This window comes from Carassius auratus, chromosome 18 (genome assembly GCF_003368295.1).
Source record: "Carassius auratus strain Wakin chromosome 18, ASM336829v1, whole genome shotgun sequence".
NCBI lineage: Eukaryota > Metazoa > Chordata > Actinopteri > Cypriniformes > Cyprinidae > Carassius > Carassius auratus.
In genome coordinates, this window is record NC_039260.1 from 805,994 (window position 1) to 833,939 (window position 27,946).

The 27,946-nt window shown below is 38.1% G+C and overlaps 2 protein-coding genes and 2 pseudogenes across 7 annotated transcripts in view; 1 reads left to right on the forward strand and 3 right to left on the reverse strand.

The window, feature by feature from the left end:
• LOC113118067 (poly [ADP-ribose] polymerase 6-like) overlaps window positions 1-10,583 on the reverse strand; it is a 23,841-nt gene extending 13,258 nt beyond the window's left edge. For 2 of the 4 annotated variants that reach the window (XM_026286943.1, XM_026286941.1), the window contains exons 1-7: window positions 9,621-10,582; window positions 8,792-8,867; window positions 5,877-6,006; window positions 4,648-4,749; window positions 3,587-3,858; window positions 1,501-1,611; window positions 703-780 (exon numbers count right to left, since the gene is read on the reverse strand). In XM_026286943.1, the coding sequence (XP_026142728.1) occupies window positions 703-780; window positions 1,501-1,503 (81 nt within the window). In that variant the 5' untranslated portion in view covers window positions 1,504-1,611; window positions 3,587-3,858; window positions 4,648-4,749; ... (1 more) ...; window positions 8,792-8,867; window positions 9,621-10,582. Of the gene's footprint in view, window positions 1-702; window positions 781-1,500; window positions 1,612-3,586; window positions 3,859-4,647; window positions 4,750-5,876; window positions 6,007-8,791; window positions 8,868-9,620 lie in introns of all 4 variants that reach the window. The other 2 variants (XM_026286944.1, XM_026286942.1) reach the window with 2 other exon arrangements.
• LOC113118068 (pyruvate kinase PKM-like) lies at window positions 7,804-18,341 on the forward strand. Of its 3 annotated transcripts, none has more exons than XR_003294279.1 (11): window positions 7,804-7,941; window positions 11,931-12,109; window positions 12,362-12,453; window positions 12,988-13,119; window positions 13,225-13,411; window positions 13,535-13,805; window positions 13,882-14,032; window positions 14,245-14,397; window positions 15,349-15,515; window positions 15,803-15,969; window positions 17,234-17,405. XR_003294279.1 is itself a non-coding variant. In XM_026286946.1 (11 exons), the coding sequence occupies exons 2-11, from the start codon at window positions 11,953-11,955 to the stop codon at window positions 17,695-17,697; spliced, it is 1,599 nt and encodes a 532-aa protein (XP_026142731.1). In that variant the 5' UTR covers window positions 7,804-7,941; window positions 11,931-11,952; the 3' UTR covers window positions 17,698-18,341. The 3 variants fall into 3 exon arrangements, 2 of the variants coding, with proteins under 2 accessions (XP_026142731.1, XP_026142730.1); XM_026286946.1 differs by lacking the exon at window positions 15,803-15,969 and adding an exon at window positions 17,591-18,341 and having other exon boundaries at window positions 17,234-17,415; XM_026286945.1 differs by lacking the exon at window positions 15,349-15,515 and adding an exon at window positions 17,591-18,341 and having other exon boundaries at window positions 17,234-17,415.
• Window positions 18,342-18,530: 189 nt separating this feature from the next.
• LOC113118070 (trans-1,2-dihydrobenzene-1,2-diol dehydrogenase-like) lies at window positions 18,531-25,467 on the reverse strand (annotated as a pseudogene).
• A 154-nt stretch (window positions 25,468-25,621) lies between these two features.
• LOC113117987 (trans-1,2-dihydrobenzene-1,2-diol dehydrogenase-like) lies at window positions 25,622-26,146 on the reverse strand (annotated as a pseudogene).
• Between the last annotated feature and the right edge of the window lie 1,800 nt (window positions 26,147-27,946).

Sequence of the window (27,946 nt, forward strand, 5' to 3'; positions counted from 1 at the left end):
TGTGCTGCTTCAGATTGTTTTGGAACCTGTGTTACTCTTTTTCAGGATTCTTTGATGAATCAAAAGTTAAAAATAAAAATCTTTTCTAAGATTCGGTAAATTGTTTAAAGAAATGTAAACTTTTATTCAGCAAGGATGTGATAAATGTGATAGCAAAGATTTATATTTTGAATAAATGCTGTTCTTTTGAACCGTTTATTCATCAAAGAATCCAAAAATATCAAATAACTGGTAATAAATCATCATATTATTCTGATTTCTGAAGATCATGTGACACTGAAGACTGGAGGAATGATGATGGAAATTCAGCTTTGCATCGCAGAAATATATTATATTTTAAAGAATATTAAAATAGTAACTATTATTTTATGTTGTAATAACATTTTGAAAGATTACTGTATTTTTCTGTATTTTTTATCAAATAGATGCAGTCTTGATGAGCAGAAGAGACTTCTTTAAAAACATTAAAAGTCTGATCCCAAACTTACATACTGTTACTAGTGATTTGTTTCCCAATTTTTTAAGATTTAAACCCAAAAGGAAATATTTCATACATATGTTCAGCTAGTACCACATGAAGAAAATGAAATGAAAAATAAAACGCTGCTTTGCTGCTTTATAGTATAAGCAACATTACTAACATGACAAGTACTTACAAAATGCTTAAAGGCAGATGAAACCTGTCAAGAAACAGAGTTTTACCTGAATCCCGTACACAAACTGCTCCGGTTCATTCTCTCCATCTGATTCTTCATCCGTCCAGCCCTGACCTTTGACCTCCTGAATAAAACACACGCAGTTTTAGTTAAACAGGCACTTTTATTCTGACTTTTTTCAGAAGCGCTGCTAATCACTTCAATAGTTCATTATTTTGGGAACCATTAAATAACAATAATAATAAAAATAAATGTGGGTATAATAATAATAATAATAATAATAATAATATATTTTATATTATATTGCAATTTATTTTAAAAAATAATAATAGTGACTCTTCTTATTTTCAAATATCGTTGAAATATTTTAGATATTTTAATCATTATTTGTTATTAGTAGTAGTAGTATTACATACAAAACAATACACAGAAATAAACAAAATATATATCACTCATAAACAATTTTTTTCTAATGTTTTTCTAAGTTTTTAATAACTATTAAAACAACATACATTGTTAAAAAAATAATATTTCTCAAAAGTAGGGCGCAATGTAACCATGTATTATAAAGGAATTTTCCAAATTATTTCCAAAGTTTTACCTGTATTTATATATTTTTATTCTTTCTATCTCACGTACAATTAGAAAAACAAGAACATTACTTCAAATGAAATAGCAAATTTCCGCTTGATGTTTATGGGCTGTTCTGAGTGAGCAACAGTATCCGAGGAGGGCGGAGCTTAGTGAAAGGTCAAATGTCATCAGTTCCACCTCCTCGCAGTGTTTGTGTTCAGGTGAGGTGTGTGTGTGTGTGTGTGTGTGTGTGTGTCTAATGAACGCTCACCATCGGCTCTGGTGTTCACAGACGCATCTCTGACAGGGTGAAGCTTTTCTGATCCATTTCAGCAAAACAACAGTCGCTCTGCGACGACAGGAGACGTCAGCTCTGAGCTTTCTGAGGAAAAATCAACAGAAGATGACAGAAATCCTTCAGCAAAACCACTGATCATTCTCCAGCGTCAGATGAGAGAGATGTAGACGGTCTCTGCTTTCAGCGTTTAAATAACGCTCTGCTCTTTCTCCTCCATCTCACACTGTGTATCCTAGCAACAACCCCTTCTGTGTCACTGTGTGTGCGTGCGTGTGTGCGTGTGTGTGTGTGTGTGTGTGTGTGTGTGTGTGTGTGTAGGCACACATTTAAAGAAGCAGTTTCCCAAGTAATCCTGTGCATAAGTCATATCTGATAAATGCTGACAAAGAACACCACACAGATGTCACAAAACCTGCCAAGAACAAGCTTACATTTCTCCCTAAATTAAAAATAACAAAATAAAATAATTATAGATAGATAGATAGATAGATAGATAGATAGATAGATAGATAGATAGATAGATCTAATCAATCTAAATCTGTAATAAAATAATTTAACAGTTTTACAAACCAAGCTAAAAAATACAAACTTAAAATTAGTTATAAAAAATATTAAAATGTAAATAAAAGAAAAAAAGAAAAAGAAAACTGAAAATAAAAAATAATTCAAAATATGACTATTATAGTATTTAATTATATAATAATACTGCTGAAATTATATATATATATATATATATATATATATATATATATATATATATATATATATATATATATATATATATATAATACATAACTAGGATAGATAGATAGATAGATAGATAGATAGATAGATAGATAGATAGATAGATAGATAGATAGATAGATAGATAGATAGATAGATAGATAGATAGATAGATAGATAGATAGATAGAAATTAGATATAGATAAATATATTGAAAAAATTATCTAAGTAAATAACACAGATTATTGGAGAATATTTTTCGAGAAAATATTATTATTATAACAAATTTTCAAATTTGCAATTTCTTTGTAATTAATTGTGAAATTTACAAGCAATTTCTGAATTAAAACTGTATCTTCACCATTTTCTCTTAATTTCAGTATTTACTTTTGTTAGCATTATAATATTCTTTTTTTAAATTTGTATTTAATTTATTTGCATGTATTTTTACTTGAATACGTTAAAAATATTGTATCACAACAATGAGATTTCAATGGCATCTACAATTAAAAATAATGATTTTGTTTATTCTTTGCTTTCATTGATACTTGTTTTATTTCTATACATTGTTAATTATGCTAATTTAAAATTATTTTTTACATGAATTACTATTGTGTTTGAAATTTGCTGTATAAATAAACTTGCTTGCTTGCTTTACAAATACAATTAATAATTCAGACATCTGGATGCATTACAGAATCACAAATTGTTTGGAGGCAAAATTGTTTAACTGTCATGAAAACAAAGCACAGAAAGCATAAACCTTTAGTGATGCACATCCACACATTTCTGTTTCTTTGGCCACGAATAATAACCAGTTTCATTCTTCATTTAAAAGCTTCTGAACACAAACACATGCCGTCTACACATCTTCAGATCAGGTCTAAAGCATCTGAGAAATCCAGTAGCTTTTCCATCTTTTTCTATAAAAAACAGCTATTTTGTTTTCATAAAGAGCAACAGTTTCTCTCTTCACCACACGTTTTTGTGAACACCATCTCTCAGCTGATGCATGAAACCAGTCAGATCTTTGATGCAAATACTAATACAATGACGTCTAGACGGCAAATTTAACAACGACATTTAAGATGCAGTAAAATACATGGAATTTGTGTATAATATGTTAATTAATCTCTGTATATTTTGGATGGAATAACACTTCACAATCATGCAGTCGTACGCATACGGCTGATATATCGGTCTAATAATTGCATTCGACGGCATCCCCCTGTGTGTCCTCAAACACACCCATAATGCCCTGCTGGAGTCGCCACATACCCATGCATCCCGAAAACACAGACGGCCAGCATCCACCCCCCCCCCACATCCAGCTCACCTTCAGACGGACGCTTCTCCTCCGACACGACACACAGAGGATGGAGAACACAATACATCAAGAGACACGGCACACACAGACCATCCAGTACACAGCAGAAGCCCTCTCCTGCTCTCTCTCTCTCTCTCTCTCTCTCTGTCTGTGTCTGTGTCTGTGTTTATCTGTCGCAGATCTCCTCTGTTCCACTGCTGTCTTCTCTTTTGCCTGACAACACCGTGAGTGAACTGAGCATGCTCAGTGAGAGCCAGCAGAGAGAGTCATGTGACCTACAGCTGATGAGAGAGAGAGAGAGAGAGAGAGAGAGTGTGTGTGAGTGTGTGAGAGAGAGAGAGAGAGAGAGAGAGAGTGTGTGAGTGTGTGAGAGAGAGAGAGAGAGAGAGTGTGTGAGTGTGTGTGGGCATGTTTTTGTGTCATATCAGGACACAACTCTGTGTAATGACATGGGTATGACACAGGTATTACAAGGAGAGAGTGACTTATGAGGACATAACCCATGTCCCCATTTTTCAAAACACTTATAAATCATACAGAATGAGTTTTTTTGAGAAAGTAAAAATGCAGAAAGTTTCCTGTGAGGGTTAGGGTTAGGGGTATAAATTTATTTTTTGGAATAAAAACCATTACACCTATGGGATGAACACACTTTACACAAAAACATACATGTGTGTGTGTGTGTGTGTGTGTGTGAGAGAGAGAGAGAGATGCAAAGCAATGCATTTGCCCATATTGTCAGAAAAAAGATCAAACTCACTACATTCAAAAGCAATAGTTGTCTTTTTAGTCTGATTTTATAACATTGTTTTGTGATGCTTTGCCAATACTGTATGTAAATCATCCCAAATGATGACTTTGACTGAGGGAGACAGAAAGAGCGGGATGAAGGGAATAGAGCTACATCTGTGTCGTGATGGTGTATAAGCCAAAGGCAGTGTGCTATTTCTATCATCCGAGTCTATTTTTATCCCTGTGCATGTGAGCAGAACACAGACTTCTGGATCCATGCATGTCACTGTGGTCTTTACTCAGCCGTTACTGTACTAATCAGAGTTTACCCTGCTTACCTCGTTAAGAGCCTCGCTGTACACATGACCTGATGAGAGATAAGATGTTATCCGGCTCGTCTTCGGCTGCGTGACTCACGAGACACAACGCTGTCTCCTCACCTGTTCAAAAAAACACTTGCATTAATTATTCACAAACACTTAAAATAGCAAATTCCGGTTTTAGAACCGACGACTAAAGCAGAACTGCTCTAAAATTAATTCTCTTTTAGTACGAGAGAGCTTCACCAGTGTTTCAGATGCAGTTCAGTGTGACAAAACTATTATTTGTACAAATAAATAAAACATGGTAATTGAAAAAGGCTGAAATAAAATAAAATATAAATATTAGACAAACTTAAGATACTTCAAATAAAAAAACTAAACAAAAATGAGAATTGTTGCTTTAGCTACTAACTATAATAAATAAATGAGTACTAAAATAAATCAATCTAAATCTGTAATAAAATAATTTAAATCTATATTGCAATTTTACAAACCAAGCTAAAAAATACAAACTTAAAATTAGTTATAAAAAATATTAAAATGTAAACAAAATCAAAAAATAAAAAAGTTAAAAAAAAAATAATTCAAAATATTATTATTATAGTATTTAAATATATAATAATACTGCTGAAATAATATATATATATAAAATACATAACTAAAATGTATTTTATGTCATATATATTTAATTTAAAAATGACACAATTAAATATTAAATAATTTATTAAACAACAAAATAATACATTCAAATATTATATTTTAATTGGTAAAACATTAAAATTAAAACAGAAAATATAAAAGCAAAAAAAAAAAAAAAAACTCAATTCAAAGTATCAATAAAAACGTATAGTTCCTAAATGCTGAGAATATCAAGTCATCTAATAATGTATACTATTATAAACATTAAGTCAGCAAAATGCTGTGGATTCATTTCTCAAGAGACTTAAAGGAGACAGCTTTATCAACGGACTATTGAATTTATCTCAGATGATGCTCTCAAAATTCCTTTGAAAAACAGAAACAGGCTCTGAGTCAGAATAGAATACAGAGCATTAAAGTTAATGTGGATCATATTGCGATGTCTGGTTTTTGACTGCAGACTTTGTTGTCATTGCAAATCTGAGCACAGTTTGAGACACTGTCCAGAACATTGTTGCAGCTGACAGCCAATCCAGAGAGCATCAATGGGATTTACGATGGGATTTGACCACTGCCCGTCGATGCATGCATCAGATGCGGCTTACAGCTTTGGGTTTGGGCGAGAGGCACGAGGACACACAGCAGGTGAGCAGCGGTCAGTGAGCAGCGGTCAACATGGGCAGTGGGAGCAGCGGGGGGCCGTCGAGGAGAGCAGGTGAGTTCACACACCTTCACCTGGACACAGACGTGCAGACGGTCAATGCAGTCATCTTCAAAAAGCAACCAACACTAGTACAGGACATGAAATGCTGCATGCATTAAACTGATGCATCCTCGTCCTGTTTAATACTGTCAGGTTCAATGCATATCAGGTTAAAGTACAGTTTTGCAGTGTTGCATTGAGATTGTTTTCAAAACTGGTGCACTTTTATTTGCAGAGGCCTGAGTATTAACATAAATCCCACACTAATGAAACACCTCCATCTGAGACCACCAGGTGGAGCAAAACTATGACTGGACAGTTTAAATAGCTTGTATGCTACATTGATGTCACGTGACCTCGTTATTCTGCATGCTTAATATATAACTGGCATCCGATTTTCATCTCTTTACACAAATTTAGTGTTGAAATGTCATAAATCGAAATTTTAAGATCAATCCAAATCTAAGCATCGGTGCCTGCTTGTCAGTAACCACAACAATAAGTTAGTAGGCTATGTAAACTGCATGTGTTATGCACCAATAAAGGCAGTGAAGCATACAGCAGATGCTCCATAAACCTTGTTTACAGAGTTTATTTTGTTTGCAATTAAATGCAGAGGTTACTACCGGGAATCAATCACAGAATGAAAGGTCAATGCATGTGATTTTGTTAACATTCAGATATTTTTATGTGTAATATTCATTCACTCATCACCATGGAAATTGGGCATTTGGCATCTTTAAAACTCAACTTGGTGCTGATCTTTAATTATGACTGCCATTATCATCCATTTACCTGCTCAGACTGTGGATATCCGAGCTCAAATAAAGAAAGAAACATGTTTCCAGTTCCATCGGTGACAGTATATGCACACTAGAGGGCGCTGTCTTATTGATTGACCAGAGAGCCCTTTAAATGCAACAACTGCTGTATCATAAATGCACTGTCATTCATGTAAGGCACCACTTCATTTTTAAATTTCTGTTGTAAATTACACAATTGCATGTCACGAGCCAGTGCCAGTACCAATGTTACAGTGATGGTATCAACTGGCAACACCTGATTTATATCACCAGACCGCTTTGAATGACTTTGCTAAATGTATTTCCCATAATGCATCAATCAAAAGCATAGTGCATGCACAAATATGCGTCAAATAGACACTGAATAACTGTGGCACAAGTCCAACAACATAGTATCGCCACAGAACATGGTATATGTACAGAAAGCGCATAGTACTACCATTTGGTTCTCGTATAGTGGCATTTGTGATATAAACATGTTAATTTCGTGATTAAAGTTTGTTTAGTGTCCTTACATCACTAATGGACTCTATATATGCGAATGCGACATTCAATCTTTTCCATGTGTGCTCATTAAAGAGTTAAAAGATGAACGCTGATGTGATGCTACGTGCGCCTCGACCATTAGGATGGATTAACGCGGAAGTACATGCATTTCGCAGTGTATGGTTATCTATGCATACACACACAGTCGAATAGATTTATAAGGGCATCACGTCCACTGCGTTATTTAAACATGTATATTATATTATCAACAAGTCAAGAACTTTGTCATTCATTTGAAGTTTAACTGCGACACAGCAGCATCCTCCTGTCACGTGATCTCCTCGTCTAGCGCTCTGATTGGATCCTTCCACTTCCTTCATTCGCGTAACATAACCCCCCATCAGGAAGCTCGGCTTTGTTTATCAAACCTTTAAAGCTTTGTGGACTTTTATTTCATGGGACGAACCGCCAAGAAGGTTTAGAGATATTTCTATATGTTGTTATAATCAAATACTGATTAAAAAACCGCAATAGTAACGTTTTTATAGTTTGACGTCATAAATATCAATCCGCGTGTGCCTTTGATGGAAGTAGTTCCCGGTCTGTTTGGCGGTTCACCTTGAGCTCTCGATCCGGACCGGAGCGCATCAGTCAACGGCCGACCGTCATCAAACACAGGTGAGTACCGTTAACGTTTATCTTTAGAGCTACACTTACAACAAAAATCAACCCCAGTTATATTTTTCGTTAGCAAAGTTATTAGTTACAGTTCTAGCAAAGATTTTCATCGTCAGAGCAGCTTCTGTCATAAAATAGCGCAGGTTCGGGTTAGTTTCCCCTCAGTATTTCCTCAACCCGCTGATCATTTTAAAGCGTTTTTGTGCTATTTGTGTATTTAATTTAGCAAAAGTTCCTTTTCGCAACGTCTCCACGTCACTTAAGGTCTTTAAGTGTATATTTCACTGTTTTATGCTTAATAACCGTCTCTTGAAGTTAATCATCGTTTGTGATTCTACCGTTGGATCATTAACAGTATTCAAATAAACCGTCATTCTTTTTTAATTCATTCGAATTAGAGGTCCACGTGCGCGCGCCTCTGGTGGAGAATGTGACGCAGAGGCGGGACGTGACCCACTGCGCGTCCGCCTCATTCTCCCTCGAGCACGACTAGACCACAACTACCTGCGTGAACGCAGATGATGATGATGATGATGATGTTTGATCTTCAAGTCGGCTTTGACCGCATGCCTTGATATCTGCATTATCACGGAGTGCACTGCGTTAAGTTATTACCACTGATATATATAGGACTTTTGTTGTCTATTATATACAACAGTTGGTTATTATTCTTTATTAAGTGCAGTGATGAATGGTACTGACTCGGAGTCGCGCCCCCGCGGGCATCTGAAGCTCGCTCTCGTCGCGTGGGCGCGCGCACTTCATTGATAGTTGCTAATTATGACGCTGCATCATGTTTGTGCGAGGGAGGATCTGGACAATTTTGTGTGTTTGTCTTGCAATCACATACCTTGACACTTGTGCGTTGTCAGATTTTTGAAGTCTGGTTCTCAGTCTTCATGATTTGTGTGTAAACTGCATTATACCTGCGTCATTCAGAAAGAAATGGAGAGCTTTTTACATTTCCAAAGGCATCTTTACGCAGCTCGAAATCCAGCCAGACTAAATTATGCCTGAGTTTACATCTCACATTTCTGTTTTTGATTCTGCCACGAAGTAAAAAGGTAGTTGCAACCTTTTCTGTCACAATTCTGAGATTTGCAAGAAAAAAGGCAGATTTGTGAGAGATAAACTCTGAATTGGGAGGCCTACTGTAAATATGAGAAAGGTGCAGTTAACGTACTTGTTCTATCCTTTCGTGAAACAAGCTTGCATAATACAGTTGAAATTGTTGTGTAAATGCATTTTATTAAATTAATGTAATAACCAGATTGAAAGAGGACTTCACTAATAAATATTGCTCTTACTGTTGAATGTCAAACAAACCGAAAACTTGAAATGGAGCACATGCATAAATCCTAATTTGTGCTCATCCCAGATGTGTGTATATTAACACACAGTAAATTAGCTTTATTATAAACACTGTTGGCACTGTTTAAACATCTGCTTCATCAAACTGTCACACTCTGAAGCTGTTCTCAGTTCTGCAGTGAGTGTGTGTAGATGTTTCCTGTAAGAATGTCAAAGCTTCCACTAAACCAGTAGAAGAGACCAGTAAAACAGACACCCACAGCTCTGCGGTGACACAAACTGGGCTTTCCACAGCCCTCACCGGGGACGTCCCAGTTCACCGTTATCAGTCATTGTTCTGAATCATAGAGTAATGAGAACAGACTCACCTCAGTTGCTCTTTGCTGCAGTGAATCACCAGTTTGTCCTCATGGACTGCAGTAGATATGAGTCCTGCTGACCTCCACACCTCGCCTCTCGCGTTTCAAACTGCTACGATCCCAGTTAGTCCAGTGCTTCTTATGGCATGGCGTCCCATTCCTATTTTTGCCCAGCACTGTAATGTGATCTACAGTAAACACTACTGTACTGCCGACAGTGCCGCTGTTTCTGATGAGTGAAGGAACTAGGCTTTGTTATACTCTTACTAAACCAGTTATTGTAGATATGTGTTGAAGCTAATTCAGATCAATGTGAATGACTGTAAAAAGTTAATAAATGGATGAAATCTGCCGTCGTCACAAGCCATTGTTTCTGGGTCCAAATGGTGTGCTTTAATACTACTGAAAAAAATCATCCTAACTGTTCCATACTTCAATCTCAGACGGCCAAAGAAACAATGATTCATCTTTTATTAATCGAAAGATGTTTGTGCCAGAGTCTGTGAGTTGTTAAAGCGTAAATGTGTGATGTGGATCTGAATTGAGACGGTATTCTCCGTTGGAACGAGTAGACTTCAAACAGTTTTGCTTGCGTCCCGACTGAACAAACAGATTGACTTGACACTGATTCTAGATGTCACTGGTCCAGGGTGATGCTGTATGGATTCTTCCTGTTCACTGAGCTCTTAATAAGCAGGGTTATAAAACAAGCCTATAATAACCAGACATTCCTGACTAATATTGACCTTCAGTGTCCTTGTTTAGCATCGGATGCTGCCTGTTGTGTATATATATAATACCAGCAGCACTGATAGCAGGTGTGTTTGCCAGCATTATTAACTCATTAATTACACAAACCACAGTTTGCATCATTTCCTGTAGTATCAGGAAGTTGAATAGCCCCTCCTTTCACTATGAGTGTGTGTGGCTCACTGCTGGATTTTCCACTCTGCCTGTCTTAGTCATCACATGCCTACGTGAGGAAGAGTGTGTGAGTGTGTGTGTGTGTTCCCTGTGATGTGCATCTGCTCACGTACGACAGCCCACCCTGGCATCAGTGCAGTGGGGTTTATTAGGGTTTTAAGAGATCCTCGCCAGAACCATGATTCTGCCAGACTGGGGTCATGTGACTCGATTCACTTTCCTTTAAGAATATTTAAAGTAGATAGCTGACTGTTTGCACATTGTTGAATGCATCTGGTTTGATTTGGAAACTATAATCCACTGTTCGGTCTGACATGGTCCTGGTTGTGATGTGCATGTGCCAACAGAGCAGTGATTGGCTGGATATCATCCTCACATTGACTTTCCTGCACTTCAGGCTGTGTCAGGTGGATTACCTCTGTTTTAAATTGAGCTTTAGCGTCCGCCTTAAGATACAAAATCCAGGTCAGCTCAGTCACACAAAGTGTGTGTGTGTGTGTTTGATTAGTGCTGTCTGACTTCACGGAGCACATAAAGACAGTGTATAGTTACATTCTTAGGTTGTGTTAAAGAATCATTATGTGTTTGATCTTCACTCAGCATTAACTTTAACATGCCTTGTAGCTATAGAGCGATTTCTGTAATGAATGTTCAGTTTGTCTCCTCTACTTTAGGTGCAAAGAGGGTTTGACAAAAGCAGCGATTTTGTCAAGTTTTCAGTAAAAATGTTATTAAATGTGTTTTCATATGCTTTCAGATGGAGCAGCATTTACTACACAGAGCCATAGTTCACAGAAAAGCTACGCAAACAGCTGTCATTATTGCTAATGATATCTTTGATTTTATAATCGCGCAACAAAATCATCAGCAAATTACTTTTTTTTTTTTTTTATGCATAGATTGTCAGTGAACTATGGCTCTGTGTAGTAAGTAAATGCTGCTTCATCTGAAAGCATGTGATGATGATTTACTGATTTACTAATAAAATGTGCATGACAATCGCATTCGATTAAACGTGCAGCCATAGACCTAAGAGAAGGTTTTATATTCGATTGTTAATAATTTCATATTTCGAGTCTGTTGCATAACATGGAACGGAACATTCCTTTTTGCCACACCTTTACCACACACACACACACACACACAGACTTATGTTCAGAAGCGCTGGTGTGAGGATTGCTCTTTAGCTACATTTGTGTGACTCTTAATTCTCAGTAAAATGAGTTTGACTTTTATAGCTTCAGGCTCCCGACAGAGATCCTGTCTCTGTTTATTCTGTTGAGTTTAAATCAGACTACAGTCTGCTGTGTTTACTCTCTGTCCGTTCTAAGATACATAAACACTCTAGATTGGTCAGTTGATCATGTGTATGTCATTTCATTGGTCTCTCTGTAGCATATTACCCGTCTCTTCCACGATGCCCCACACTAAACTTCAGGATATGGGATCTGCCTTCATCCAAACACAGCAGCTCAACGCTGCCATGGCCGACAGCTTCCTGGAGCACATGTGTCTGCTGGACATCGACTCGGAGCCCACCATCGCCCGCAACACTGGCATCATCTGCACCATCGGTCAGTGGACACACACACACACACACACACAGCAGGAACGACTGAATCTTCCACAAGCTGTTACTGCCACGCTTTCAATTTCAGAAATATAACGCTTTAGCTTCTGTAATCACTCCAACAAACATCTTCTAAATCTTTAATGAATTGTTTTCATGTAGCAACAGACACAGGTGTTTAGAAACCACATATCAAGTGAAATAGTCTTCGTAGGTAGCAGTAAGTGATGGTGCATTGTGTGTCATGTGATCACAGGACCGGCCTCTCGCTCTGTGGAGATGCTGAAGGAGATGATCAAGTCTGGCATGAACATCGCTCGTCTCAACTTCTCTCACGGCTCACACGAGGTGCATACTTCATTATTAACACACTTCGGTGCTTGTCTTCCTCTCTTCTCTCTCTCTGAGCCTCACATCTGTCCAGCATTAGTTATGCAGTACTTCATCTTGTACCAGAAATGATGCTAAAACTGTCAAACTGAATATCTCTGTAGCTCACAGCCTCAGGTTTGTGGGCTGAAAGAACGGCTAAAGCATTCAGTCAGGGTCAAAAGCCATCGAGAGAGTGTGTGTGACTTAATCTACGTCATAAATACTTTATCAGTTCCCTCCCAGTGAAGAGCTCATTGTGTTTCTACAGTATAAAGGGTGGAGGTTTTACTGAACACTAATAGCTCATACAGCAGAATTTGGCTCAGATTTCTTAATGATAGACGGGACTGTGACTTTGACCGTTGCTCGTCTGCGTGTGATTGAGCGTGTTCACAGAATGTATAAATATGACGTAACCTGTGCTTTTCAAGTAACTGTTGTAGGATACATTTAAGTGCACTTAACATCAGCTGTTATACAAACATCTCCATTTATGATGGTTTCTTTCAGTATCACGGTGACACTATTAAAAATGTACGTGAAGCTTGTGCCAGCTTCGAGCCGGGCAGCATCCAGTACAGACCAGTGGGCATCGCTCTGGACACCAAGGGACCAGAAATCCGAACCGGACTCATTAAAGGAGTGAGTTTACTCATTAGAGACTGATCCGCTGGTGCAAAATCACCGTATACACTGTTGAATTATGTTGTTAATGCATGGATTATTAAAAGTGACTTTCTGTTTCAGAGCGGCACGGCGGAGGTGGAGCTGAAGAAGGGAAATAAGATCAAAGTGACCATGGACGATGCTTTCATGGAGAGCTGCGATGAGGAAACACTCTGGCTGGACTACAAGAACATCACCAAGGTGGTAGAAGTGGGCAGCAAGGTCTATATTGATGATGGACTTATTTCTCTCCAGGTCCTGGAGATCGGTGAGTGACGGATTTTCCACGGTAATAAAATAAATTGGTTTCAGCAGGTCCTTAAAAGGACATTTTTTTTTTTGCTGCTTGCTTTTTTGCGTGGACATTGTGTAATGGGTAACTCTTTCTCAGGATCTGACTATCTGGTGTGTGAAATTGAGAACGGAGGAACTCTGGGAAGTAAGAAGGGTGTCAATCTGCCGGGTGCCGCGGTCGACCTGCCCGCCGTGTCAGAGAAGGACATCCAGGACCTGCAGTTCGGCGTGGAGATGGGGGTCGACATGGTCTTTGCCTCCTTCATCCGCAAGGCGTCCGATGTGCACGAGGTGCGTAAGGTGCTGGGAGAGAAGGGCAAGAACATCAAGATCATCAGCAAGCTGGAGAACCACGAGGGTGTGCGCAGGTGAGCGACGACACCACCTCTAAACTCAATATGCACTATTAGATTAAAAATGATTTGGATTTGAATGCATCTCCAGGTTTGATGAGATCATGGAGGCCAGCGATGGCATCATGGTCGCTCGAGGAGACCTGGGTATTGAAATCCCCACAGAAAAGGTGTTCCTGGCCCAGAAGATGATGATTGGTCGCTGCAACAAAGCAGGAAAGCCAATCATCTGTGCCACACAGGTCAGCAAAGCTGAGATACAACACCATATTAACATGTATTCTCCAGAAAATGTATCTAAACTAGGAAAAAGCCCATAATGCATTATTCTATTGACTTAATCTCACAGTTTAATTGCTCTGATGAAAGTAAAGGAGCAGTTTTCTAGTTAAGGTCGTTCTTCCAGAACTAGTGCATCTATAAAATAACTATCTTGAGTCTTGCGTGTTTGTAGATGTTGGAGAGCATGATCAAGAAGCCTCGCCCGACGCGTGCCGAGGGCAGCGATGTGGCTAACGCCGTCCTGGACGGAGCCGACTGCATCATGCTGAGTGGAGAGACGGCGAAGGGAGACTATCCTCTGGAGGCTGTACGCACCCAGCACATGGTGAGAGCGCCCCCTACTGACACACACTAACACTGTTAGACCACTAAACCTTCTAGTACCTGACTCACATATTCCTCATGTTCTCACTCATAACTTACTCATCTTAGAGAAAATACTCAAAGGAATTTCCAACGGAATATTACGGGTTAAATACAACTTATATAAACATAAATTCCAAATTACAAAATACTTTTTTTTTTTTTTTTTTTTTTTTTAGGACCATGTTAAATGTTTTAACTCGTAATATTTCTTCAGTGCCACAGCATCCTTCATGACTTTCTTTCTCTCATGTGCATGTGTTTTGCCTTCACTGGCAGAGTTGTGTCAGGGTCAGTTACAGACAACAGCTTTCACTGAAGCTCACGGTCTCTTGAATGGTCTGCCAGTTAAATCTGTTCATGTGCTCGAGGATAGCATGTTGGAGTTAGCCCAGACACTGCTGAACTTGGAAATATTCAGCAGCAGAATAAAGCCCTTGGCTTCAACAAACACACATTTTCGAGTTAGCTCGAAGCTTTGGGAAAACCTGCATGCTTGATGTGTTAGTGACGTGCTCAGCCTTTCTTCTCTGTTCACTCCTTCATGCTTTTGCATGATTTGAGTTTCTTTAACCCTGATATCATCACAAATCACTTACACATTACAGTCACAGTTTTATGACCATGTTTAATATAATGCCCATGATTTTAATGGTGGTGGGTTAGCTGTGATATCAATGATTTACTGATAGAGTCTGGATGTGTTTTAATATTCATTTTGTTTTGTTTTTTCCAACTAATCTTTTCCCTTCAACTAACACCTGCACTAATTTCCTCCTCTTGTTTCCTCTGTTTGTTTGTTGTTCTGTCTCCACCTCCTGATTCCCACTCGACCTCTTCTCGTCTCATGGATGTGTGTATCTTTCCTCTCCGTTTCTCTGCTGTGTGTCACGTGATGATACGGCTGCTTCAGATCGCTCGCGAGGCAGAGGCGGCTATGTTCCACCGGCAGGTGTTTGAGGACCTGCGCCGCTGTTTGCCCCCCTCCACCGACCCCGCCGAGGCCATCGCCATCGGGGCTGTGGAGGCCTCCTTTAAAATCCTGGCCTCTGCGTTTGTAGTCCTCACTGGGTCCGGCAGGTAGGCAGGACAAGATGTGGAAAACCAGATCCGTCACAGTCAGGGAGTAGGAAGAGCAGGGACAGGAGAGGACTGGAAGAGAGAGAGAAACGAGAGAGACCAAAGGCACCTGTAGTCATAAAAAAATCATCCTTTTATCATTTAAAATCTAAATGCATTCCGAAATAACAAGGTCTAAAGAAAACCATCCCGGTGCTCGCGTCCCTCTTCGTTTCTCTCTGTCTGAGTGACTGATAGTATGATTGTGTGTAACACTTCCCCCTCCCTCCTTCGGGTGGCGCTGTCAGATCGCCCGCGAGGCAGAGGCAGCCATGTTCCACAGGCAGCTGTTTGAGGAGCTGCGGCGCTCCACCCTTCTGACCCGAGACCCTTCAGATGCTGTAGCTGTGGGTGCCGTCGAGTCCTCCTTCAAGTGCTGCGCCAGCGCCATTATTGTGCTCAGCAAGACTGGCAGGTAAGAGGGGAGGGGCCTGAGGCGTGGGGCAGGTAAGAGGGGAGGGGCCCGAGGCGTGGGGCAGGTAAGAGGGGAGGGGCCTGAGGCGTGGGGCAGGTAAGAGGGGAGGGGCCCGAGGCGTGGGGCAAGTAAGAGGGGAGGGGCCTGAGGCGTGTGACAGGTAAGAGGGGAGGGGCCCGAGGCGTGTGACAGGTAAGAGGGGAGGGGCCCGAGGCGGGGGGCAGGTAAGAGGGGAGGGGCCCGAGGCGGGGGGCAGGTAAGAGGGGAGGGGCCCGAGGCGGGGGGCAGGTAAGAGGGGAGGGGCCCGAGGCGGGGGGCAGGTAAGAGGGGAGGGGCCCGAGGCGGGGGGGGGGCAGGTAAGAGGGGAGGGGCCCGAGGCGGGGGGCAGGTAAGAGGGGAGGGGCCCGAGGCGGGGGGCAGGTAAGAGGGGAGGGGCCCGAGGCGGGGGGCAGGTAAGAGGGGAGGGGCCCGAGGAGGGGGGCAGGTAAGAGGGGAGGGGCCCGAGGTGTGGGACAGGTAAGAGAGGAGGGGCCTTTAAGAGGGGAGGGGCCCGAGGCGGGGGGCAGGTAAGAGGGGAGGGGAGGGGCCTGAGGCGTGGGACAGGTAAGAGAGGAGGGAGGGGCCTGTAAGAGGGGAGGGGCCCGAGGCGGGGGGCAGGTAAGAGGGGAGGGGCCCGAGGCGGGGGGCAGGTAAGAGGGGATAAATCATTCTAATATGATGATTTACTGCTCAAAAGAAATATTTCATGTTGAAAACAGTCGTGCTGCACAATATTTTTTTGGAAACTGATAAATTTTACTTTTCAGGATTGACAAAGTTAATAGAAAGTTCAAAAGAACAGCATTTACTTGTAATGGAAATCTTTTAATCAATGTAATGCATTGTTGCTAGACAAGTAAATATATGGAAATGTTTTTGGATTAGTTTCACTCTAGAGTGGTTATGAACATCATGCATAGTTTTTCACCGTTTCAGTAAGCAGCACAAGAAGAAGCATTAAATGAATTGTCCTTGACCCTTTTCCCCCCTTCATGGGTATGAGTGAGAGTGTGTGTGGACGGAGCAGAACAGATCATAGCTTTAGGGTTCTGTCAGTAGTTTTGGTCACATGATTGTCTCTATATGTCAGTGTGGGTTCGTGGTGTAGGTCAGTTCTGGTTTTCCTTGATCATCTTATCTATTAGTTCTGAGTTTCACAGAATAAGGAGACTCCTCAGAACACTCTGCATCACAGCTTCTAATACAGGTGTGTGTGATTGTCCAGGTCTGCTCATCTGATCTCTCGTTACCGCCCGCGTGCCCCAATCATCGCAGTGACCCGTAACGAGCAGACGGCCCGACAGGCTCATCTGTACCGCGGCATCTTCCCCGTGCTCTACAACAAACCCTCCAACGATGTTTGGGCCGAGGATGTGGACCTGAGGGTCAATTTTGCCATGGATGTCGGTAAGACTGGAGCACACTTATTTTATGCACTTGCTAAACTGCACATCCTCACGTTCTAAAATAATATTCCAAAAGCATGGAATCATCGATCATTTTAAGCCTTTACCCATAATGTGAATGCAGGAGCACACCTGTGATCACGGTTCTTCATCTCTGACCCTCGTGTCTCTCTCAGGTAAAGCTCGTGGGTTCTTCAAGCCCGGTGATGTGGTGATCGTCCTGACCGGCTGGCGTCCAGGATCCGGTTACACCAACACCATGCGTGTCGTCCCAGTGCAGTAAAGCTGGGATACAACACTCACTCCTCTTCATCCCATCCCTCCCGACTCTTTCAGACCATCATCATCATCACGAGCCTGGCTCCTCCCACACGCCTCTGGCTCCTCCCACACGCCTCTGGACCACCATCACTTACTCGTTTAGTTCTCACTACTTTCATTTCCTTTCCACAAGCTTGTGGCGAAGGGCTCACACTTACTGTAACTCTAGTTTGTTTTATGTGTGGTGTGTTAGTCTGCCTGTGTGTTCACACTCCTAATGATGTTACATTCTGTGTTGCACTTGTCCATGAGATCGTCTGATTTTGGGGGCGAGGCGACCAATGTGCTATATATTTTTTGAAATGTTAACGTTGGGATGTCTGCGTCCGGGTTTTAGTGGAGTAAGATGAACGACAGAGTTTCTGAGAGATGAATATTGATTGAGCAGCCTCGTCACATCTCTCCTGTTCTTCCCCTCACGACGCACTCGTCTGTCTCTGCTGCTCCTGAGTGTGTGTGTGTGTGTGTGTGTGTGTGTGTTCAGATCTACCTGCTTTGTGTCGCTAGGGTGCAAGATGTACTTAAAACTGTAAGAGTAAACTATAGTGTCATTCTGAAGTGTTGTATTATTCAAGACTGAAGTAATAAAGCAGATGAGCACCTGGACCGACTCCTGTGCTTTTATATACTTAAATATTTTCCAGTTTCACTTACTGATTATATGGTTCCTTGGTTTAAAAAGAAAAAAAATCAACTCCACTTTAAAAACAATAGTTTTGCAATACACATTTATAATCTGCATCTGCATAAAATACTGTCTGCAGATGAGATGAATGAAAACAAAGACACACAAGATGCCAACAGAATAAAACACTGCTTTATTCTGCGGTTGAACTAATGCACATGAGCAAATGTAAGAGCAGCAGAACCCATGACTGATGATGATGATGGTGTGAGCTCATTGGCTGTCCTGGCTGTAGACCACGCCCACCTGCCGTCGAGCTTCATCCATGATCTCCGCTAGCAGCGCAGAGTCTGCGTGAGACATGCGCGAACTCTGCTTCAGACCTGCTCCAAATTACAAGGTATAAAGTTAAAATTGCATGATAAAAAAATTCTAAATGGTTAGATGTAAATTTGCAATTGAGAGAAAAACAAGAAATAATTGTGGGATAAAAAGTAGCTAATTATTTTATTTTTTATTGCATGGTGAAAAAACAAAGCAAAACCAGAACTGTAAGATTTAAAACTCAAAAAATAATTACACAAAGAAATCCGAATTTTTTATACTTTTTTTATATTTATATCTCACAATATTATATTTTATTTTTGCCAAATTTATACAGATTGGAAGAAAAGATTAAATTAAATATTATTATTATTATTCCATGGTAAAACAAAAACAAATGCGAGATGTAAAGTCAGAATTGTGAAATATAAACTGCAAAAATTACACACAAAAAAAAAAAAAATATATATATATATATATATACGATTTTATATCTCACAATTATTGACTATTTTTCTACAACCTGCAAGAAAAAAACGTACCTTTTTTTATTATTATTATTTACTTTATTTTTTATCATGTGGCCGAAACTTCCATAAATAGGATGAAAATGCTGAATTAAAAAATACCAATAAAAATAATATTTTTAATTATATATACGCATGTATCAGCTTTTATGCATAAGTACAAAATAATAAAAGCTGTCAAATGTCAATATATAATCAATCAATATATATAGTTTAAATTCAAATCTGCAAAAGACGTAAAACAAGAGGAAATCGGGCATAAAGGCATAAAATAATGTCATGCATGTAAAAACTGACTGAGAACTGAACTGGAATCGTGTTTGTGGTGTTTTTCTGCTGAATAAAGGGGTACACAAGACTTCTTCAGCATGCAAATGTTCATAAAAGCAAAAATGCATGCAAATCTAATGCATCAGAGTGTTAACAGACTCTAGTTTTGGAATCGGCAGCCCAAAATGAGATTTCACTCCAGCAGATACGATGCAATCTCTCCAGTCACGATCTGTTTTTCAGATGTGTAGCTCTGTACCTGCGAGTAAGCAGCGGCGGACCTCCTCGGCCTCGTAACACATGCCAGTGCTGTTGATGAAGTTGAGCGGCAGAGTGGGCTCCGGCACCGGATACTGCGTCTCCACACCGTTCACCAGCAGAGACGTCGGGCACCACATGTGAGCCGGGACCTGAGCAGCAAAAACAGCCCAAACATTCACCAGCGGCTTCTCCTGAGAGTGCAACACGTGCAGCTCGACTGATGACGGACGGAGCGCGCAACACAAAGGTTTCTGTGTTATATCAAATCTGATTCACACCAATGAAGAATAAGACAAGCTCCAAACATTTGGGAAGTATAACGTTTCTAAAATAAGCATTTAAATAATTAAATATTCTTGAATTAAGATATTTAAATTAAATACATTTGCTTATTAAAATTGCATGCATTGCATTCTTTTATTATTTTGTCCACATCCATTTCCCTAATAAATGCTTTAATTTTTTTAATCCATTAAATTTTAATATTGTGACATCGAGATGCATTTTATGTCTATATATATATATATATATATATAAAATAAATAAATAAATAAATAAATAATATATATATATATATATATATATATATATATATATATATATATAATTAATACTATTATTGATGCATCAATCAATCTGAATGGCTAATTTAATAATGCACTTAAAGACAATTGTTTCAAGTTAGTTTTTAAAATTCTTATTTAAAATATGACATATCATATAACTTTGCATTTATTTGGTTTTCACAACATTAAATACATTTCCTAATTCAAGTTATTTTATTAAGTCTCTTTAGTCATTGTATTAAATTATTCTAATCATTTTTTTCATATAATTTTCTTTGTCAAATATATATACATAATTTTAACAAATGTGTTATTCTGACCAGTGAAGCACATTAAGGCACATTTTATGCACAAAAGAGCAAATTCAAATTAAAAAAATCTATTATTATTATTATTATTATTAAAGTGATGTCAGAGCCACGCTGAATAAAAGCATCTGCCAAATGCACGACTGTAAAAGTGAATAATCTGAATGACCATCACGAGTTGTTTGGGTGTGTGTGATTTACTTTCAGCAGCGCGGCAATAATTTCACTTTAAAAGCAGTTCCAGTAATATATGATCAAATATTGACATGACATGAGTTCAAACAGAGCAGAGTCTTCCCTGCAGTTATTAGTGTTTTAACTCTGTCTGATAAACACACCAGAGAGATTCATCAGACCTTGATGGTGCCTTTCGTCCCGACGATTACGGCTTCGTTCGGAAGCTCGGCGCTGATTGTGCAGGTACAGACGGCCAATCGGTGTCCAGAGAACTTCAGCGTGACCACCATGGCTTCATCCACACCTGCCAATCAAAAACTGGGGAATAAACACCTCTTCGTTTCTGATTTCAAAGAAATCAACCCAACATACATGAGCTGATGCACACTGATGATAAATCAGACCAGCTAGGAAATTACAATTAACAAATATATTAAAATTAATGGGTTTTAACTCTCTTTAGTCAGTGTATCCATTTTTTATTGTTATTTTTATTTGTAAAAAATTATTTGTAATATTTTTGCTATTTTTTTTTAATGCCTTAAATATTGTTATTCTGACCTATGAAACACATCGACCTGTATTACAGGTATTTTACAAATAAAAAAATGTATAATATTAATTAAAGCCCAATATGAATAAAAAAAGATACACAATTTATTATTATATATTCTTCTTATTATTAATATAATTAAAATATTATGCTACAGATAAAAAAAGTAATTATTAATTTTATTATTGAAATGTTATTAAACATTTAAAAATGTATTACTATTATTATTATTATTTATTAATATAAGTAAAATATGATGCTAAACAGATTAAAAAGATTATTTCAATTATATATTATTTAAAAAAGATTATTAAAAAATATATTATTATTATGAATTATTATTGAAATGTTATTACAGATTTTAAAATGTATTATTATTATTATTATTATTATTATTACTATTATTAAAATATTATAATATACAGATTTAAAAATATATATAATAATTATTAATATTATTATTGAAATGTTATTAGAGATTTAACAATGTATTATTATTATTATTAATATTAATATGAATATAATTAAAATATGATTCTACATATATATATATATATATATATATATATATATATATATATATATATATATATATATATATATATATATATATAAATTATTATTATGAATATTATTATTGAAAAGCTATTACAGATTTTAAAAAGTATTATTATTATTATTATTAATATAATTTAAATATGATTCTATACAGGTTTAAGAAAATAATGATTATTATTATTATTATTGAAATGTTATAACAGATTTTAAAATGTATTTTATTATTGATATAATTAAAATATGATGCTACACAGATTTTAAATAATACTAATTATTAATATTATTATTGAAATGTTATTACAGATTTAAAAATGTATTTTTCTTCTTATTATTATTAGTCTAGACTGTATGCACCAGTGTCCAGACAGACTCCGGTGGCTTGAATGCTCTCTGGTCTCTCTCCGTTGAACACCATGAGCACAAACTGCAGGCAGTAGATGCCGATGTCGAGCAGCGCTCCTCCTCCCAGCTCCTTCTGCACGGCGCGGGGCACGTGTGTGAGAGGAACGCCGAAATCTGCTCTCGCCAGCTTCACCTCGCCCACCTCGCCCTGCGACAGCAGCCGGCCGATCTCCAGCGAGACGGGGAAGAACCGCGTCCAGACGGCCTGCGGAGGACAGGACACTCATCATCTACAGAACAACAAGTTGTGATTATTTTTTTAAAATACAGTAAAATTCTGAAATATTATTATGATTAAAATCACAGTTTTCTGTGTGAATATCTGTTAACATTTAATTTATTTCTGTGATGCACAGCTGTATTTCCAGCATCAGTCTTCAGTGTCACATGATCTTCAGAAATCATGAAAATATGATGATTTACTGCTCAACATTTCTGATTATGTTGAAAATGGTTGTGCTGCACAATATTTTTGCGGAAACTGTGATGCATTGTATTTTTCAGGATTCACAGATGAACAAAGTTCAAAAGAACAAAATTTATCTGAAATAGAAATCCTTTGTAACTTTATAAATGTCACTTATGATCAATTCAATGCATTCTCGATTAATAAAAGTCTATTACTGATGCATGTTCTCCTCTAGATATCACTATCTCCGTCAGTTATTTAAAAGTCTGTGCTGTACATCTATTTGTTTTCTTTTTTTCAGAAGAAATGAATGCTTATATTCAACAATATTATGTTAAATGGAGTCATGCATGACCTCCATTAGGAAGACGTGGTTGTTCTGGGCCGAGGCGATCAGCTCCTGGACCTCCCTCAGGTTCATGGCCAGAGGTTTCTCACACAGAACGTTCTTCTGAGCGCTCATGAAGAGAACACCGAGCGACAGATGATGAGGGTGTATGGTGCCCACGTACACCACATCTGAAACACAGCAGCACCTTCATCTTCAGCGGAAACAGCTCAATCTCTGAATCAACAGTTAGAACAGAACTCCAGCAAACACTGATACAATGTTGCAAGCATCTTTCCAGACTTCCATCGTTTTCTCCCAGGATTCCATTAAACAAAGAGTTACGAGTCATAACCTCCAACAGGATAAGCAACAGAATAAAACATTCCTATGTAAAGAAAAGAAAATATACAGGAGATATAAAACTAGTAAGACTCTGGGTCTAAAGCTCTGGGAAAATATATCAAGATTTAATCAGATTTTTAAAAAAATGGAGCTAAAATTGAAGCTTTAAAAAAATATTAATTGTGACTTTTTGGAAAAATTTGACTTTGTTTTTTTGAATTTGTTTGTTTGGAAAATTCTAATTTTTTTCCTTATGGGAAAAAAAGTCAGCATTATGAATAATAAGTTTAGCCTACATCTGGAATTTATTTCATTAATTAAAAAAAAAAATTATGCCATAAAAAAAAAAAAAAAAAAGATAATTGTGATTTTTTTTTCTTTTCACAATTCTGACTTTTTTCTCTTACAATTGTGAGAAAAAAACTCAGAATTGTGAGAAGAGAGTCAGAATTCACTTTTTTATTCATTTCGACTGGCCGAAATGAGAGTCTGCTGTGTAGTTATCAGACGGAGGACGAGATGAAGATGAAGATGAAGTCTCACCGATCTCTGGGTCTTTGGCCAGATCTTCGTAGCAGCCGTATGCGCGCGGGATGCTGTGTTTCTGAGCGAACTCCTGCGCACGCTTCAGGTCACGCGCCGCCACCGCCAGCACCTGTCAAAATATCACTTTATACAACTGAAAAAACTCAGAATACCAGATGTAGATCGGTTTATTCCTGTGCGCAATTAAATGCTATATTATACCACTGCTGTTTAAAAGTCATTGAGATCTGTAATGATTTTTAAAGAAGTCTCTTTTGCTCATCAAGACTGCATTTTTTTTTTTTTTGTATTGTTAAATATTATTGCAATTTAAAATACTGGTTTTCTATGTGAATCTGTGTTAAAGTGTAATTTATTTCTGTGATACACAGCTGTATTTTCAGCATCATTCCTCCAGTCTTCAGTGTCACATGATCTTCAGAAATCAGAATAATATCATGATTTTTTATTAGTTTTGCTGCTTAATATTTTTTTGGGAACCTGTGATACTTTTTTATTTATTATTATTTGATGAATAAAGTGAAAAAGAACAGCATCTTTTCTAAAACATCCTTGCTGAATAAAAGCATCAATTTCTTTCAAAAAATAAATAAAATACTTACTCAAACTTTTAAACGGTAGTGTATGCTTTTACAAAACCTTTATATAGTATTTTTGTTTTCTTTATTAAATCATGTGACACTGAAGACTGGAGGAATGATGCTGAAAATACAGAAATAAATTACATTTTTGAAGTGTATTAAAACAGAAAACCAGTATTTTAAATGGCTATATTTCACAACATTACTGTTTTTCAACAGTAAATGCAACCTTGATGAGCAGAAGAGACTTCTTTTAAAAAAAAAAAAAAAAACATTAAGTATTTTATTGATCCCAAACCTCTGAACAGCTCTGTGTGTGTGGTGTGTGTGAGTAACAATGTGTTTTGTCTTCTTTATGCAAGCACAGTGCAGTACGATGTTGGCCAGATGACGGTGGTGTCGCTGTTTCCCCGCTGCACTGTAACAACTTCCTGATTCAGCCGCGAGACTTGCTTACATTCAGCAGATCAGAGAAAGTTTGTGAAATGCGTGTTATAGTGTCTTATGCATGAGACTCGGTGCGTGTCAGGTGTTTGTCTGTGGTCAATACCATCAGTAGGAACTCTGTTATCACGCTCATTCGGTGCACATGTGTGTGTAAAGTGCCCTGAAGTCTCTCGCGAGCGCTTTTCTCATGTCAGTAAGTGTGTTTCGGCTCTTTACCTGGTGGTTTTCTGCTGGAAGGTCTTCAGTGCCACTGTGAAGTCATGACTGATTTTCCCAGCGCTGCAGATTCCCCATCTGATCACCATGATGGCGTCTGTCTCTCACTGTGTGTGTGTGTGTGTGTGTGTGTGTGTGTGTGTAAGAACCAGCAGACAAACTGTGCAGAATATCCTCTCTACTGCCCACTACTGGTTTCTGTAGTATGTGAAAGTGAGACTCAGTAATAAATATTATCATGCAACACTGCTGAGAAGAACATCATGCTTCATTGTTGTGATGTAAAACTAAAAGGTACTAGCTATTAAATGAAAAATCTTCTGTACCTTGAATGCATCTGCCATGAATGTAAATGCAAGGTCAAGTCAAGGTGCTTTGCATTTTTACAATATTTTAAAGAAGATTCCACTCTATATTTTATAGGTAAGCATCACAGATCCGCTGTGTTTGTGTAGCTTTTATTACATACATTTTCAAGCATCCAATCAGGTCAATCAAGGAATGGAGGCCAGTGATTGGCTGTCCTGCTGGTAAACCACGCCCACCTGCCTGCGGGCCTCATCCATGACCTCGATGAGCAGCTCTGAGTCTGCGAGAGACATCTTGATGCTCTCCTTGAGTCCTGTCAGACAGATCAAGTCAGACAGACGGCCTTATTCATGTGACGAGCTAACAGCAGCTTTAACAGAGCGTCACCTTTCAGCAGACAGCGCGGACTTCCTCCGCTTCATATCTCAGTCCTGTGCTGTTGGTGAAGTTCAGAGGCAGCCCGGGGTCCGGAAGAGGAAACTGGGTCTCCTCCCCTTCACCTCCAGAGAGGTCGGGCAGTGCATGGGATGTGCCACCTAGAGCACAGAGACCAGAACTGAGTTACTAGAGGAGAGAGAGAGAGAGAGAGAAGAGAGAAGAGAAAGTGCAAATATTCTGATACTTTTGGAAGAGGTCACTTACATTTAACCTCCGTGCATCTCTTAATGGTTAATTTTTAACAATGCAATTGATTATTTGCTTATGAACTGTTTACTGCACCCTTAGAAATAAACAAAAGATGGACAGAGAGATCCTCATTGATTAGAAATTATTTCTTGACCTTCTTCAAATGGGTTATTTTTATTTACTAAAAATGCTATTAATTTGTATGATGAGGTCAATAACTGTTTTTTACTGAAATTTAAATATTTTAGTTTATACATTTTATATATATATATTTAGCATATTTATATATAGCAAGCTAGTTGCCAAATCAACAATTCTTATTTTTACTGCATTTTTCTTGATGACATAACTAAACTGAAATAAAAATAATAACAAACATAAAAATTACTAAAACTTCAACTACAATTAAAGCCGAAAGTATAAATCAAATATATGTGTGTGTGTGTAAATAAACTCAATATACTAAAATAACACTGTTACGTTGTGCCCTGTATTTTTGTATACTTATATACACATATTAATTATATTATATACTTATTCATATTTATTTTACATTAATATGTCTCCTTGTTTGAAAAGGCAGCACAGGTCTACGCGTCTGTTTTATGACAGCTTTACTAAGTGCAATAATATATTTAAATGCACAATTTGTTTGCATTAGAAACACATAAACTGCGGACTGTTTGCAGTGATTCAGAAGTAATCCGGCGTGTTCTGCTCTCACTCGGATGATTCCTGTGCTTCCGCAGATGCTGGCGTCGTTTGGAAGATCACAAGCAACGCTGCAAGTGCATACGGCCATCCTGTTCCCCGAAAACTTCAGGACCACCACCAGAGACTCGTCCACTCCTGACAGATGAAGAAGAGAGCTCACAAACACATGCACTGAGAGCATCTGATAACTTTCCCTTTGAGATAGATGCAGCCTTTCTGTTGGCTTAAACCTTTATTATTATTATTATTTAAAACACAGACTGAATAAAATGTAAGGAATAAATAGAAGGGAACACAACATAAACAGGTTTTTTTTTCAAAATGTTTTGCATTAGCAAATGCTTTAAAGTTTGATTCATGAAAATAAAATAAAAATTACTTTAATACTTTGAAGAAGCACTAAAAAATGACTTTAAATCAAGATGCATTTACTTAAGAAGCAAAATAAGTCAAGGTGAGTTTATGAATAAAACAAGAACAAATATCAGTCAATGAGTTTAATTCAAAGGGAAAACAAGTTCTCATTTCCCAATGACGGATATTTGTTAATTTGATATTAAACATTTTTTAACTTCTCTTAATATATACATTTTGCATCTCCAATTGTATCTTGATTTAAAGGGGTCATATGATGTTTTTTTAAAGATCGTTTATTTTGTGTGATATATGTTGACATGCTTTAATGTTCAAAAAACATTATTTTACGAACACTGTTCATTACTGTTGCTCCTCTATGCCCCGCCTCTCTCAAACAAAGCCCTCCTTCTGACAAGCACAGTCTGCTCTGATTGGCCAAATGACCCGGTGCATTGTGATTGGCCGAACACCGCAAGCACGGTTCAGAAATGTAACGCCCTTTCCATAATCACGAGCTTCAAAATAAATGTAAAGACAGTTTATAATATGTCTTTTATAAAAAAATGTCAATTAACAAAACTGCAGAGGAATTGCAATGTGTGAAAAATCCAATCCAGTGACTTTAAGACTCTCTGCTCCCGATTTAGGACCTTTTTTTATGGGCAAGTCCATAAAGGTTTTTTTTTGGTTTCTTGGTTACGCGAAAACAATAAAACATTCTGAACAAGGAAGCAAGAATTAAATTAAAGTTACAAAATGTT